The sequence below is a fragment of the Saccopteryx leptura genome, chromosome 1, assembly GCF_036850995.1.
Source record: "Saccopteryx leptura isolate mSacLep1 chromosome 1, mSacLep1_pri_phased_curated, whole genome shotgun sequence".
Lineage (NCBI taxonomy): Eukaryota > Metazoa > Chordata > Mammalia > Chiroptera > Emballonuridae > Saccopteryx > Saccopteryx leptura.
The window spans coordinates 304354079-304370011 of NC_089503.1; the positions used below are offsets into that span (position 1 = coordinate 304354079).

Genomic DNA, 15933 nt, shown 5'->3' on the forward strand with positions numbered 1-15933 from the left:
GATGCAGCCATCAAAAGAGCCACATCTGGCTCACGAGCCATAGGTTCCCGAACCCTGCTCTAGAGGGTTACATCCATCCCACGGGATCCCACCTCTCCACAGCCTCCTTGATGTTTAAGGTTAACAGTAGAGCCCTGGCCAAACAGTTCAGCTGGTTAGAGCATCATCCCAATACACCAAAGCTGCGAGTCCAATCCCTAGTCAGAGCACATACAAGAATCAACCAAAGAATGCATAAATAAGTGGAACGTAAATCGATGTTTCTCTCTCTCTCTCCCTTCCTCACTCTCCATAATCAATAATTTTTAAAAGATTTTAGAGGGTGGGAGAGAGAGAGAGAGAAAGAGAAAGGGGGGAGGGAGCCGGAATTATCAACTCATAGTAGTTGCCACTCGTATGTGTCGACCAGGCAAGCCCAGGGTTTCGAACCAGCAACCTCAGCATTCCAGGTCAACGCTTTATCCACTGCGCCACCACAGGTCAGATTGCTTTTTTATAATCAATAATTTTTTTTAAAAGATTAACAGTGGAGATATTGACCATGATCTGGAATGGGGAGGGACTGTTAGTGACAGCAAAATCCTCAGATCCCAAAGTTAACAGTCTGAAGTGGGAACTCAGGCACCCTGAAATGAATGCTTTTGCATAAGATACTATTCAAATCACACCCATGTGTGGCTTCCCACTTGAGAGGACCCACCTGAAGGCTAAAGGGGGTCAAGAAAAGGGAGGAGGGTGGAAAAAATTAAGAGAAAGGAAACTGAAAAGTGAGACAGAGAACAGATCTAACGAATAAGATCACAGAGGTGTGACATTTTATGAGCGCTATGGAAACAAATGCAAAGCCCATGCATAAAAAATGGCCTAGAGAAACAAGCCACCCCATACCTCAATCCTCAGGAAAAAAGGAGGGAGCAGTCGTCTAACCCATGTGTTCCCAGGACTCAAAGAGGGGAAAGCCCAGCTATTTCCAATATTCCCAAAACTATAGAAATAGGGAAGAGATGACCCACAGGCATTGACCTTTAATACCAGTGACCAAGGCTTATGGGGAGATGTCCTGGAGGCTCCCGGACAGTGACTGACACAGCCAGAGGTGGGAAAGGGAAGAAGATATGAGAGGGGTGAGGAGAGGACGGATAGGCAGTGGGTTAGACTGGCAGGAAGACCAAATAAGATCATATGTGATCTCCCAACACAGAGTGTGCCAGAGATTCGAGACCCATGTTAGCCATGCTAACACTTCCATAGCTAACATTTTTGGCCATAAAATCTGACCTCAGTTGATGCAAAGCTAGTTATGGTCATTGTCCCCACACCCCCACCCCACCTTACTTTAAAAATTCATCATTGCCTGACCAGGCGGTGGTGCAATGGATAGAGCATTGGACTGGGATGCAGAAGACCCAGGTTTGAGACCCCGAAGTCGCCAGCTTGAGCGCGGGCTCATCTGGTTTGAGCAAAAAGCTCACCAGCTTGAGCCCAAGGTCACTGGCTCGAGCAAGGGGTTTCTAGGTCTGCTGTAGCCCCACGGTCAAGGCACATATGAGAAAGCAATCAATAAACAACTAAGGTGTCGCAATGAAAAATTGATGATTGATACTTCTCATCTCTCTCCGTTCCTGTCTGTCTGTCCCTATCTATCCCTTTCTGTCTCTGGAAAAAAAATAAAAAATTCATCGTTTTGCTGCACAAATGTTGTGTTTGATCGTGAGTACTACCTCAGTCCTGTGAGGGTGTCTTGTGCTGCTAGTTTCTTCCCAAAATCTGAAAATTTCTGAATTCTAAAATTTATCCAACCCCATTTCAGATACCAGTTCTGATCCCCCTTCCTCCTCTAAACTGCTTATCTCTGTGAAAAAAGTTTATCCTCTGTGAGGACGGGAGAAGGAACATGTCTACTAGCTTGTACGCTGTGAACAGGGTGGTAATGTGGGCACCTTTGTGTACAAGTGTGTGAACAGGAGAGGTGGGTGACTGCCCATTCAACACTTTACAAGAGGCAGGCACAGAGGGGGTAAATTCTTCATGAGCACAAGAGACATGGAAATGGAGTAGCTGCGTGTTGGAGGGGACGACTTTAAAGAGCAGCAGGTCTTCTGACAGAGTTTGCCCTTTAACAACTCTCCCCAGCACCCGGCATCCAGCACCCAGCAGGCGGAAAGGGGGGAGGGGGAAGAGGTTGCTGCTGTGAAAAAAAAACAACAAAAACCCAGCCACAGTCGAGTTTCAACTGTCATCAAAGGTTAGCTTGCCACCTAAAGCAGGGCAACACAGAACCTTGCAGCTGCCAGCCAGCAGGTGCAGAGAGAAAACAGTGCCCAGCGCAGTTAGCGACCAGAACACAGAAAGAGGTCCCTGGGCAGGAGCCATGGCTTGGCTACCTTCCTGCTGGCTGTGGGTTCTGGGGACTCTGGCAGGGCTCTCAGTTACCCCGGCCTCCAAGAGCTGCCCAGAGAAGCACTATTTAGCTCAGGGAAAACTGTGCTGCCAGAAGTGTGAGCCAGGTAAAGGAAGAGGCCTTTCTAGGGGCCCAAGTGTGGGAGAAGACTGGGTTTGGGGGAAGGGAAGCAGGAAGCGGGTCTGAGCTCCAGCAAGGAGAGGAATCCTGCAGTGCCCACCCAAGGCACCACCTTGCAGAGGGTGGAGAAGCAGCTTCGTTTGAGCCTTAACCCTGGACCTCTGCTCGCAGGAACGTTCCTCAGGAAGCACTGTGATGAGCAGAGAAGGACTGCTCAGTGTGATCCATGTATACCAGGGATCTCCTTCTCACCAGACTACAACACCCGGCCCCACTGTGAGAACTGCCGGCACTGTAACTCAGGTAAGATGGGCAAGTATTTGGGGGAGCAAGGTGACAGAGCTGGGTGTGGAAGAGCAAAGCGTGGGGGGTGAAGGGAGTCGGAGTTTCAGTTGCTTCAAGCTATGGCAAGTGGAGCCAATGCGGGAAAACGGGGCACCCTGGGAACAAGTCTGTTGCTGTATTGGGGAGACTCTACTGTTTAGGGAAGGGGTAAGCAAAACTTGAGGGGCTGCTGAGAATGAGTCTATGACTGGCGCCAAGAAAATAAAAAGGGGGAAGTGGCTCTAGGACCCCAGATTTTGTCTGAGCAACCTTCCCAGTACACACTTTTTAACTGGCTGAGTTTAAAGTGGACATCTGTTTGGAACTTGGAATACATCTTTCTAAGGGCCAGCCAGTGGATAACCACCTTTCTCTGCATAAAAGCCAACGGAGGAAAATGAATGTGCCTTGCCTTTTTTCATTTTGTAATTTCATTTTTTTAAGTAAGAAGTATAATATCTGTGGCTGTATTATGAATTTTTATTATTTCTCCGTTTAGCTAGAATTTCAGAACTGATGTACCAGTATATATAGAGCAGCAGATTTTAAAGTAGAACTTTTGGACAAATGTCCTGCAACAGGACACTGGTGAGGCCTACTTAACCGAACTACTCCACTGCTTGCCTATAAATGTGTTTGCTCTCTTTAGGCTTTTAATACTGTATTCTTGCCTGACCTGTGGTGGCGCAGTGGATAAAGCATCGACCTGGAAATGCTAAGGTTGCCGGTTCGAAACCTTGGGCTTGCCTGGTCAAGGCACATATGGGAGTTGATGCTTCCAGCTCCTCCCCCCATCTCTCTCTCTCTCTCTGTCTCTCTCTCTCCCTCTCTAAAATGAATAAATAAAATAAAAAATTGTTTAAAAAAATACCGTATTCTTTAAAAACTAAATTTAAAAGGTTTTGCCATAGCAAATCAAATAGCAATATCCTAAATACACAAGAAGTATTTCTCAGTCCACTTAACTTAAAAATATGATTAACAGCCTGACCAGGCAGTGAAGTAGTGGACAGAGTGTCAGACTGGGACACAGAGGACCCAGGTTCAAAACCCCAAGGTTGCTGGCTTGAGCACAGGCTCACCAGCTTTAGTGTGGGTTCACCTGGCTTGAGTGCAAGGTAGCTGGCTTGAGCGTGGGATCATAGACATGACCCCATGGTCGCTGGCTTGAGCCCAAAGGTTGCTGACTTGAGTCCAAGGTCGCCGGCTTGAGCAAGGGGTCACTCGCTCTTCTATAGCCCCCCAGTCATAGCACATATGAGAAAGCAATCAATGAACAACTGAGGAGTCACAACAGAGTTGATGCTTCTTATCTCCCTTCCTGTCTGTCCCTCTCTCTGTCTCTGTCACACACACACACACACACACACACACACACACACACACACACACACACACACATGTAACATGATTTTCTCTTCTTGACAGCAATCCCAGCAGGGTTGGAATTTTTTTTTTAATGTAAGGACATGAACATTTACACGGGATTTGGCTATAAGCAGGAGTGTTACTGTTCTTTTTTTAAAATATTTTTTATTTATTTATTTTAGAGAGGAGAGAGAGGGAAAGAGAGAGAGAAGGTGGGAGGAGCAGGAACCATCAACTCCCATATGTGCCTTGACTAGGCAGGCAAGCCCAGGGTTTTGAACTGGCCACCTCAGCGTTTCCAGGTCTATGCTTTATCCACTGTGCCACCACAGGTCAGGCGGGTTGGAATTTTTTTATTCAAAACCAGCCCTACTCACTCTGCAAGGCATACCCAAAAGCCTTTTCCCAGTACTGAGCCAGTCTCTTACTTTCGCTATATTCCGGACCAGCCCAATTCATGATCCTTCTCTGTGTGTGACACAGGCCAACGGTTCCCCAAAGCACTCAGGCAGCACCTGGCCACAGGACTGAGGGGTGGGAGTAGTCTGAATGAGTCTGGTCCTCTTTGACCTCAGTATTTCCATCTGTAAGATGGAGAAGAACCAGATATCAGCTTCGAATTTTGTGCACAGCTTACACATGGTGAAAAGAATTCTTAGGTCTCTGGATACTCATCACTGAAAACAGTGGCATTTCATCCATTTTTACCCAATTCCAGCCCTTTCTTTAGCCCTTCCCTTTCCTTTGTCAGGCACCCTCATAATCACCCCTCCTCAGTCCTCTTCTCCTTTGCCTACCTCTTCCCCTCTCCACCATTCCCATCTCCTCCCCCATCCCTATTCTTCCGTTGCAGATCCTTGTCCAGGTGGGCTCACCATTCCTGGTAAGCCACAGGGAACCACATTCTAGGAGCAATGAGTCAGAATTCAGAAAGAAGAGGCCAGAGGGGCACAAGGATGAGAAGGAATCTGTGTCCTCCCTTTCCTGGAAAAAGCCAAATGCTAAGGCAAACCTTTAAGCAGTCTTTGGCATCCTGCGACCTCCCTCCCAGCTCCCCTCCTCTACCTGCCAGGGTTTCTCAGGAGTGTGCTGCTCTAAGGCCCCGCCAGGTGCCTGCTCGAGCCTGGCCCATGCCCAAGTTTGCTCTCTCCCCCAGAATCACCCCTTCTCTCTCTCTTTTATTTTTGTTTTGATTTTTAAAATTTATTCATTTTAGAAAAGAGAGAGAGAGAGAGAGAGAGAGAGAGAGAGAAGGGGGAGGAGCAAAAAGCATCAACTCCTGTATATTCCTTGACCAGGCAAACCCAGGGTTTTGAACTGGCAACCCCAGAGTTCCAGGTCGATGCTTTATCCACTGCGCCACCACAGGTCAGGCTCACCCTCCTCTTCTCAACCTCAGCCACGTATGAGCCCAACCCAGTCCAGCACCCCAGATACCTTCCACCTGCAGTATAACTGATTGGCAGCTACCCAGCACCTGACCTGTACACTTGACTAAAAATGTATATTTTAAAGGCAAAGGATGTCAGTAACCAAGTAACCCTCTAGTAAAGTTGAAAACCTATCAGGGACCATAGAAGTACTATTTCTAATTGCTAAAAATGGAATAAGGCAAATGCACATTAAACAGAACAGATGAATAAACATGGCATATTCACATAATGGGATGCTATACAGCAATAAGAATGAATGATCTGCAATTATAATTATACTCAACAGTATGGAATAGTCTCAAAAAGAGTCGAGTAAAAGCAGCCAGACGCAAAGGAGTACACATGCAGGATCCCATATATAAAGTACAAAAACAGCAAAACAAACTTGTGGTCCTAGGAATTCGGGCTAGTGGCTCGTATGGAAAGGGGTTTGTGACCTGGCCTGTGGTGGCGCAATGGATATAGTATCAACCTGGAACACTGAGGTTGCCAGTTCAAAACCCTGGGCTTGCCTGGTCAAGGCACATATGGGAGTTGATCCTTCCTTCCCCTTCCCCCTTCTCTCTCTCTCCTTTCTAAATAAATAAATACATAAAGTCTTTTTAAAAATTAAAGAGTTAGCCTGACCTGTGGTGGCGCAGTGGGATAAAACGTTGACCTGGGACACTGAGGTCGCCGGTTCGAAACCTTGGGCTTGCCTGGTCAAGGCACATATGGGAATCGAAGCTTCCTGCTCCTCCCCCTTCTCTCTCTCTCTGTCTCTCTCTCTCACTCCTCTCTCTAAAAAATCAATAAATAAAAAACATTAAAATAAAAAAATTAAAGAGTTAAAAAAAGGGGGGGGGGTTGTGAGTGACTGGAAGAAAATACTACTGGTTATCTTCTGTCTGATATGGTGCTGGTTATACCTGTGAGTCCAACTGGTACCAATTTTTCAAGCTTTATGCTTGTGATGCGTATACCTCTCTCTCTGTTATAATTCATCTGTAAAAGTCTCAGTGCAGTGAGTAAATCATGTGAGCTGTTTCTACTTAGGCTTGAGCGCCTTGTGTTTCTCTGGTCTCCTCTGTCCCCAGGTCATCTCATTCGCAACTGCACCCTGACCACCAACGCTGTGTGTGCCTGCCCCAAGGGCTGGGAGTGCAGGGACAAGGAGTGTACTGATTGTGATCCTGCTCAAAACCCCTCAAGGACACTTCATCTATCACAGGCCTTAGGCACACCCCCACAACCCACTCACTTACCTTACACCAAAAGTAAGTTCCAGAAAACTCTTTGTCCAGTCACTTGAGGTAAGGGTCACCCTCAAATAGAACCCCCCCTTCTGTACCCACCCCCACAAGTTGCCTGTTGGCCTGTCTCTACCTTTCCATCCCATCCAGTGCTTCTCCGGCCTCTTAGGCCCTCAGCCTCATCTTTCCCCGTAGGGCTCCCTGCTGCTGCTCACTCTGTCTGTTTTTCCAGGGATGCTAGAAGCCAGGACAGCCAGGCATGTGCAGACTCTGGCTGACTTCGGGCCGCCTGCCCCAGCTCTCTCAACTCATTGGCCATGTGAGTTTTCTCCACATTCCCCACCCAAGAGAGAATGCACAGAGTCCAAGAGAGAAGCCAGCCAGAAAGCTCCTAGGGGTGGGGATGAGAGGAAAAGCAGTTTAGGGATGAGGAAAGGACATGGTACAATTACAATGGTCGGGAAGAGGGGAGGTAGGGGGGGAGGAGAGAGGTAGGGATGGGGGGAGGGCTGGGCTGAGGGGAGTGAAGGGCTAGGCCCTCCTAAAACCCTTTGTGTGGCCCCTGCCTATCACAGCCCAGAGGTCTTTGTGCAGCTCAGACTGCATCCGTAGCTTTGTGATCCTGTCTGGAATGTTTACTGTTTTCACTATGGTCGGAGTTCTGTTCCTCCATCAGCAAAGAAAATATGGACAAAGTAAGAGACAAAATACAGGTCTCCAGTCCTGTCCCTGACCCCACCTACTCAGCCCTGCCACCCATGCTTGGGGCCTTATGGAAGCCTCCCTAACTCCATCTTTGCCAGCCCTAGCTCCTGCCTAGTCCCCCTCTTTTCTTAGCTGAGGCTCTCCTGACAGCCCTCCCCCAAGCGTACCTCCTTTGCTTATCTCTTCTTCCTTCACCCTCCCCCCTGACCACTAGTCAAGATTCATCTGCTTCTGCTTCTGCAGACAAAGGCGAAAGTCCAGTGGCACCTGCTGAGCCTTGTCCTTACAGCTGTCCCAGGGAGGAAGAAGGTGAAACCATCCCCATCCAGGAGGATTACCGAAAACCTGAGCCTGCTTCCTGCCTCTGAGCCAGCACTCCCCAGAGGGGGTCAGCACCGCAATAAAGGCCAAGCCTCCACCACACCCTTTGACCATCCAAAGGCAATGAGGCCTGGCACCCCCAATTTCGGTACCATGCTCTCATCAGGCCCCTTTCCTGTATGCAGACCTGAGAAAGTACCTTTTGAGACTGGCAGTAAAAGGGCACCTGGAAGGTGAAGGGTGGGAAGCAGAACGTGTCCTGGCCCAGCAGCTCCCCTCTGTGCTGCAGGAGGGCTGGGGTTCCAGAGGTAAAACACCTAAGCCTATGAAAGCCCTACCTAGAAACATCAAAATAAAGTGACAGAGTGCCACTCACTGTCTGAAATTCCTATCTCTAACACAGGCCACACCCAGCCGCATCTCCCATCGGGATCCGAGGGAGGAGCTTCCTCTCCCGCAGACTCGGGTTGGGGCCTGCCCAGCGGGGGAGGGAGCGGAGGTGTGGTAGCCACAGAAAATTATGAAAGGTCCCAGTCCATGGGGGTTCCTGCTTCCAGCTTTGGTCTCTCCCTTCCTCCCCCCACATCTCCACTTTCTTGGGACTGCTGGGGAGCAAAAGGGTGCATGCAGTGAACTCAGATGTTGACTTACCAGAGGATTACTGGGGAATAAGGGGGTTTGGAAAGGAGAACAGTGAACAGAACTCTGCCACCAGCAAGAAATGGCTTCACCCAGAGGCAAAGGCAGCCACAGCGAGGCTTCCTCAAAGTGAAAGTGAAAGTAGGGGACAGAAGAGAAACCCACTCGCTGTTGGCCACCACGGGGTGTTCGGAGAGACCCCTCTTCCCCAGCTGGGGCCTTGCAAGCAGGGAAGCCGTGGAGAAGGGCAGCGGAGGGCCTGACAGCGGCCCCCATGGGCACAGGGGGGTGGTGCCTGCTGCTGTGCTTGGCTCTGTCCGGAGAAGGAGCCACAGATACTGGTGAGTGCGGGGCAGGCTGGGGGGCAGAGTTGGGCCAGATAGCACCCCTTCCTGATTCTAGAAAGAGAAAGGAGCCAATGCCTTCTAAGCCCAACAGGAGAAAGGCTCCGCGGCTGACAAAGGAACTACTTGTGTTGGCCAGAGGCTGAGAACAGTGGGGGAAAGGCCAAATGAAGAAGGGCCTTCACAGTAAATATGGTGAGGTCGCTGTCCTACGGGAGAGGGGACTCCTTCAGAAGCAAAAGGGTTCCCCTGCCAGGAAACCACTAGGCAGGTAACCCTGGAGGCGGGAGAGGGGAAGGCCAGGTTACGGTACCAAGCAGAACAGACCTGTGAGCTGGCTTGGTAACTGAGAAGATGGCTGCCAACACCCCTGGGCAGCACAAAGGTCCTGTCTTCTCTCCCAATGGCAAGGTTGCTCATTTGTCTGCTTTTGCTGAGAATTCCTTTACTTTTAGGTAGTTTCTCATTCAATGGCTAGAAATAGGTAAAAACAAAAACCCATCTGAGCAAGGCAAATCTGACTAGAAGTAATTTATGCCAGGAAGTATGTAGCTGAAGTGGCAGGTGCTTCCCAGAAAGCTAGTTTGGGGGATGACAAGAGGGACACAGAGATAGCTAGGACTCCAAGAGACAACTTCTACCCTTGATGACTCCATAGTCGGGGACAGGGAGTGAGTGCAGAAATAACTTTCTGGGCAGAAGGGTGCAGCTTCAGCCGTCTTTTCCCTGCAGCAGAAAGGCAGTGGCGGGCAGTGGACGTGGTCTTGGACTGCTTCTTGGTGGAGGAAGGCAAGCACCATGGGGGTTTTGCCAGCAATAAGAACATGGTGAAGGCCTTGCTAGTGCTGAGGCAGGTGCCAGTGCTGGATGATGGCTCCTTGGAAGGCTTCACCGATTTCCAAGTGAGCACACTGGCTAAAGACAACCCACCTGTTACCTTTGAGGCCTCAGGTAAGAGCCTCCAGCATTCCCAGTCCTTCTGGGTTCCCCTCACTGGGAGAACCCAGTTCCCAGCACACCACCCACATCTGTTTTCCATGTTCTCAACCCAATCCAACCTCTGTGCACTTCTCCCCAGTGAATCTGGTACAGATTCCCCACGCAGAGGCCTTGCTCCACGCTGACTGCAGCGAGAAGGAGGTGACCTGTGAGATCTCCCGCTATTTTCTCCAGGCCAGACAGGCCCATGTTGCGACAGCAGCTTGGTTCATCACCAACATGCAGGTGTCTGGAGGGGGACCCAGTGTCTCCATAGTGATAAAGACTCTCGGGGACGCTGAGAATGGAGCTGTCCTGCACCCCATGCTGAACCTACCCATGAGCCCCCAGGGGACTGTGCTGACAGCAGGTAAGAAACTGAAGAATGGCAGAAAGTTGTGTTTTTTTTTAAGTGGTCAGAGATGGAAGGATAAAAGCAACAAGTCCACCTCCATCCACATTGGTCACCTGAGGGTGTCCCCTCAACCTTAGTCCTTCCTTCTGAAAGACCCAAAGTGGGGATAATTTTCTCCTGTGTTTCCTGAGGAAATAAGACATGTGATGCTCTACCCACATATGCTGTTCATAGTAGCTATACTGGGCCGAGCAGCAGTGTTCTCCCCGTGAAAAGCCAGCCTAGTCTGGGGTTTGACTAGAGTAAAGAACAGGGATACAGAATTATTTCATTATTCCTTATTGAAACCCAGTTCTTGCCCTTTGCAACGCTGCACACTCCAGAGGGCACAGGAAATTGAGAACACGATGATAGGTTTCTTGAGAGGTCTTCAACTCCAGTATTTTACCTCCGAAAAGAGACAACCAAGTCCAAAGATTAGGGAGCTACCCACCATCCTCAGAAAGCCCCAGAACACTTGACCCTTCTGTGGTCCAACCTACATGTATCCTGCTACCTCAGAAAAGAGGGGTCTTCATGTCTGTCCAGTGTAAACCACAGTCCTGGTATAGTTAGATATTCCCTTTTTATTTGGGGATATTTTAAACCTACAAAAGGTAAAGAATAATATAATGAACACCTGTGTATCATTCACCTAGATCCACCAATTAACGTTTGCCACATTCTCTCTATAGATAAATATACCCTGAACTAAATGAAAGTTGCAGAAATCTCAACACTTCACCCCACATACTGTCATGTAGAGCATGTGGTTTATAGCATTCGGTTTATAACCAAAGACAAGGATATTCTCCTTTATAATCACAGAACTATCACCTCAGCAAACCAAGGTGGGGACAGACAATCATGGCACAGACAATAGGGGGTGCAGCATGTAGAGAACTTAAGAGTGTATCTGCCAAAGCAGTCTGTTCCCATCCTCCTCTACCAACTGCTTGCTACCCCACTAAGCCTCATACTTAAGAATCAATATTTTAAAACTGAAACAATGATATTGTCAAGTATAAAGTCCAAAATTCAAACTTCTCCAATTGCCCCAATAATGTTCTTAATAGCTTTGTGTTTTGTTTTTGTCTTTTTTTTTTTAAGTCTAGGATTCAAACAAGGATCATGCATTGCATTTAGTAGTCAAGTGCCTTTGGCCTCCTTTACTCCACAACGGTCTTTCATAGCCCTGACGTTTTTCAAGAGCCCAGGGCATTCTCTTGCAGCATATCCCACCATTTGGATTCATCTGATTGTTCTCATTAGATTTAGATTCAGCATGTCTGACACAAATACTACTGTGTGCTTTTTAAACACATTCCTACTTAGTCTTCACAGCAGCCTTGCTTTTGTTTTTTTTTTGTTGTTTTTTTTTGTTTGTTTGTTTTTTGTATTTTTCTGAAGCTGGAAACGGGGAGAGACAGACTCCCGCATGCGCCCAACCGGGATCCACCCGGCACGCCCACCAGGGGCGATGCTCTGCCCACTAGGGGGTGATGCTCTGCCCCTCTGGGGTGTCGCTCTGCCGCGACCAGAGCCACTCTAGCGCCTGGGGCAGAGGCCAAGGAGCCATCCCCAGCGCCCGGGCCATCCCTGCTCCAATGGAGCCTTGGCTGCGGGAGGGGAAGAGAGAGACAGAGAGGAAGGAGGGGGGGGGGGTGGAGAAGCAAATGGGCGCTTCCCCTATGTGCCCTGGCCGGGAATCGAACCCGGGTCCCCCGCACGCCAGGCCGACGCTCTACCGCTGAGCAAACCGGCCAGGGCCAGCAACCTTGCCTTTGGAAGGTGAGTTTGGCAACACTAAATGACCTGTCCAAGATCTCAGAACTATTACATGGAAGAGTCAGGGTTCCAAAATTTTTCTGCTGCTCCAGTGGTTCTTACCCAAGAGTCAACAGTAACCCATAATTTTGCATGTGTAGTTTCCTGGTGAGAGGTCCATAGCTTTCATCAGATTATCTGGGGTGACTCCAGAATAGGGAAGATTACCACATGCGCCATGCTGCCTTTCCAGAGCCCCATGTCTTTGTGGTTCCATCTGATGGGAAATGAGCTCAACTGGCTTCACAGTCCAGGAAAGGAGGCAGAGCAGACATACGCCCACAGCTCAGAGGTCAGGTGGTCTCAAGAGGAAGCTGTCCACCATCCTCCTTCTTTCTCTCACCACAGTGGAGTTCCAGGTGACAACACATACCCCATCCCTGAATTTCCCGCTGGGGTCCTCAGCCTCCCTGTACTGCAGCTTCTCCATGGCGCCAGGCTTGGACCTCACCAGAGTGGAGTGGCGGCTGCAGCACAAGGGCAGCGGCCAGCTGGTATACAGCTGGGACATGGGGCAGGGGCAAGCCATGCGAGAGGGTGCTACCCTGGAGCCTGAGCAGCTCCTCATGGCCGGGGACGCCTCCCTCAACCTACCCAACGTCACAGTGAAGGACGAGGGGGCCTACATTTGCCAGATCACCACCCCCCTGTACCAAGCTCAACAAATCATCCAGGTCCACATCCAAGGTAAGGCCAGAACTCATTTGTCCGGGGGAGAGGGAAAGGGATAGGCTTATTGGGAGTGTTATCCAGAGTGGAATCCAAATCCAAGGGCACTTTCTGAGAGGAAGACTGCATCCCCACAGCCTAACTGCTATCTCCTTCCTAGAAGCACAGATTGTCTCCTGTCACACTCCGAGACAACTTCCCAGCTCAGGATCCAGCTGCCCTGCCCTGGCTGGCTGCCTCCAATCCCACATCCTAAAGGAGCAGCAGCAAACCATGAAGGGCAGTGGGAGTGGTCCTGAGCGAGAAGGATTTCATCACTGATACCCTTTATTTTTATTTATTTACTTATTTACTTATTTTTTAGAGACAGAGGGAGAGTCAGAGAGAGGGACAGGGACAGACAGACAGACAGGAATGGAGAGATGAGAAGCATCAATCATCAGTTTTTCGTTGCACATTGCAACACCTTAGTTGTTCATTGACTGCTTTCTCATGTGTGCCTTGACTGCGGGCCTTCAGTAGACCGAGTAACCCCTTGCTCGAGCCAGCGACCTTTTGGGTCCAAGCTGGTGAGCTTTTTTTGCTCAAACCAGATGAGCCTGCGCTCAAGCTGGTGACCTCGGGGTCTCAAACCTGGGTCCTCGGCATCCCAGTCTGACGCTCTATCCATTGCGCCACCGCCTGGTCGGGCACTGATACACCCTTTAAAATCACTGGCTTATTGTGATAAGAAGCAAGCCAACCGTTAGTTGGTTTTACTGTTGTTTTTCAGTTACCTGCATCCAGGATGGACTCCTCATCTACCCCTTGGCACTCCACTGACAATGAAACTTCAGCCTCCACAACCTAGCTCCCTCTTAGTAGGAAGAAGCTTTAGGCTTCCATTGATCCCTCTGGAATCTTACTCATTATTTCTTCCAGCTGCTCCGAAAGTACGACTGAGCTTGGCAAATAAAGCTCTGCCACCCACCCTCATCTGCAACATTGTTGGCTATTATCCTCTGGACGTGACTGTGACATGGACCCGAGAGGAGCTGGGTGGAGCCCCAGTCCCAGTCTCTGATGCCTCCTACTCCAGCCTCCGGCAAGGCCCAGAGGGCACCTACAGCATCTCCTCCTCCCTGACAGCAGAACCTGGCTCTGCAGGTGCCACTTACACCTGTCAGGTCACCCACGTCTCTTTGGATGAGCCCATTGAGGCCAGTGCCTGGGCTGCCCCACCAGGTACTCCAGTGCCCTCCTCTCCCAACCTCTATCCTGGGCTCATCTTTGGTCTTGTGCTGCTTCCACCACACTTTGTTCATAGCCCCAGCTTTTTCTTTCCCACGGTAGCAGCCTCTCTAGCTGCCACCACACATCCTGAGACTTTGGGACACCCCACGTGCAGGGGACCAGGAAATGTGCTGGAGCTCAAGGTTGAATAATTCCTGATCCTGCCTTTGAGGAGCTTAGTCCAGTGGGAGGGACCGACCAGGCAGGCAGGGAAGATGACCTGGGAAGGGGGAGGACAGTGCATACAAACCAAGTTAGCTAGCTCAAAGGGGAAGGAAACACCGGGACAAAAAGAACAGCACGTGTGAAGGCCAAATATAAAGCAGCCTAGAGAGGATTTGGGGAAGTGCACAGCTAGAGCCAAGGGTGTGTGGGGAAAAGGGAAAAGTGGCCTAAAGCTTGAGAGGTAATTATACTCATTGAGCATTTCGAGCATTTACATGAATCAAGCACTATACTAAACACCTAGATGTAAGATCACGTATATTGCCATGACTCTCAATGTACAAATGAGTGAACTGGCACTTACAGGTGTTAAGTACTTTGCCCAAGGTCACCTACCTAGTAAATGGTAAAAGACAAAACATGAGACACAGGCAGCCTGATCACCCTAGAGCCTCAAACCCGCCACCACTACCAATGGGCTGACTCCCGTGGGCCTTCCAGCTGGAATTCCACCCTGAAGCCACTGAATGGTATTGAAAGGTTTTAAACAGGAAAGAATCAGTACCTAGAATGCAAACATCCAGGAGCACAGGGCATTAGTATTTGGTGCCTCATTAGGCAGCAAGCTTCCTCAAAACTGGGGTTTTGTCTCAGCTCACATCATCTCTCAGCTATTTATAAAATTCTAGTTTAACTGTCAACAACTATCTAACCTAAATTTCTCTTGCAAAGCGATAAAAAAATGGTGTCCTGAGGTGGAAACAGTAGAGAATTCTGTGTGAAGTAACACACAAGCATCCAACAACCCTGAGCAAACACAAATGCTACTGTTACCCAGGTTCCTGGGTGAGAGCAGAACACTTGACATGAGCTCCTCAGCCAGGGACTCACACACACACTCACACACACACCTTGCCCTGCTGCTGGCACGGCTCAGAGCTGATTCCAGCCCATTGATTCTGGCCCACACTCTTCTCACCTACAGGGCAGAGAACTACAGCCTTGGGAGTCCTTTTTGCCAGCAGCCTCTTCCTTCTTGCACTGCTGTACCTGGGGTTTCAGAGATGGCAAGGTAAGAGCCCTGCTGCCCTCAGCTCGGTCCCTGGCCCACCCCTCTCAGAGACCAGCCTCTGCTCCCCACCTCCCCACCCAGACTAGGGAGGAAGCCCAATCACCGCTAATTCCAGCTAGCCCCAACTCCAGCCCCTCAGCTTTTGGTGTTACCCCAGCTGAAACCAACCTCATCCCTCTTGTTCTCTCCCAGCTACCTCACACAAGGTCTGCCAAGACTCCAGGACCCTCTGGGTAGCCACTCTCCTGCCTCAGAGTAAAAAGAAAGAGTAGTTCCGTTCTCCCAGGAGGACTCTGAGCCAAGGCCCAGAGCTCAAAAAGATCCCAAGAAAAGCATGAAGAAAGCACCAATTACGGAGGCTCTGGCTCTGGTTCTGAATATGTGCAGGACTCTGCCTTCTGTCATTGTGCCACAGAGAAAACATGGAGGCGAGAGGGCAGCAAGAAAACAGTGTCTGGATAGAGGTTAACACAAGAGCCACATCTGAGGTGCGGTGGTAGGAAAAGAAAATGGGAAGAAATTAAGAAAGGGGAAAGGCCCAGTGGAACAAAGGGATGAGGGTGTGGCCACCACACACAACTACTGAACTCTGTCCAAATAAAAGCCTCTTGTGTCCTTGGAGGCCACGCTTTTCTACTTTCCTGTCTTTCCTTATGCTGGGCCCAACTG

At 49.6% G+C, this 15933-nt stretch overlaps 2 protein-coding genes across 3 annotated transcripts; both read left to right on the forward strand.

Annotated features, from left to right (window-relative positions):
• The first annotated feature begins 2259 nt into the window (after positions 1 to 2259).
• CD27 (CD27 molecule) lies at positions 2260 to 8270 on the forward strand. 2 transcript variants are annotated; one of them, XM_066357845.1, is made up of 6 exons: positions 2260 to 2507; positions 2693 to 2824; positions 6723 to 6902; positions 7111 to 7197; positions 7454 to 7573; positions 7827 to 8270. In XM_066357845.1, exons 1-6 carry the CDS (start codon positions 2372 to 2374, stop codon positions 7949 to 7951), a joined length of 780 nt encoding a protein of 259 aa, XP_066213942.1. In that variant the 5' UTR covers positions 2260 to 2371; the 3' UTR covers positions 7952 to 8270. The 2 variants fall into 2 exon arrangements, with proteins under 2 accessions (XP_066213942.1, XP_066213947.1); XM_066357850.1 differs by lacking the exon at positions 7454 to 7573.
• Positions 8271 to 8384: 114 nt separating this feature from the next.
• On the forward strand, positions 8385 to 15885 carry TAPBPL (TAP binding protein like). The gene is made up of 7 exons (XM_066357840.1): positions 8385 to 8884; positions 9620 to 9838; positions 9966 to 10235; positions 12435 to 12773; positions 13677 to 13979; positions 15178 to 15264; positions 15457 to 15885. Exons 1-7 carry the CDS (start codon positions 8818 to 8820, stop codon positions 15534 to 15536), a joined length of 1365 nt encoding a protein of 454 aa, XP_066213937.1. The 5' UTR covers positions 8385 to 8817; the 3' UTR covers positions 15537 to 15885.
• The last annotated feature ends 48 nt before the right edge of the window (positions 15886 to 15933 follow it).

Bases quoted from the DNA above. Each gene is read 5' to 3' on its own strand.
- CD27 (XM_066357845.1), top strand. From the start codon at position 2,372: ATGGCTTGGCTACCTTCCTGCTGGCTGTGGGTTCTGGGGACTCTGGCA. The intron at 7,198-7,453 runs GTGAGTTTTCTC...TGCCTATCACAG, and splicing joins TCTCTCAACTCATTGGCCAT to CCCAGAGGTCTTTGTGCAGC. The intron at 7,574-7,826 runs GTAAGAGACAAA...CTGCTTCTGCAG, and splicing joins GCAAAGAAAATATGGACAAA to ACAAAGGCGAAAGTCCAGTG.
- TAPBPL (XM_066357840.1), top strand. From the start codon at position 8,818: ATGGGCACAGGGGGGTGGTGCCTGCTGCTGTGCTTGGCTCTGTCCGGA. The intron at 9,839-9,965 runs GTAAGAGCCTCC...ACTTCTCCCCAG, and splicing joins TGTTACCTTTGAGGCCTCAG to TGAATCTGGTACAGATTCCC. The intron at 13,980-15,177 runs GTACTCCAGTGC...TCTCACCTACAG, and splicing joins TGCCTGGGCTGCCCCACCAG to GGCAGAGAACTACAGCCTTG.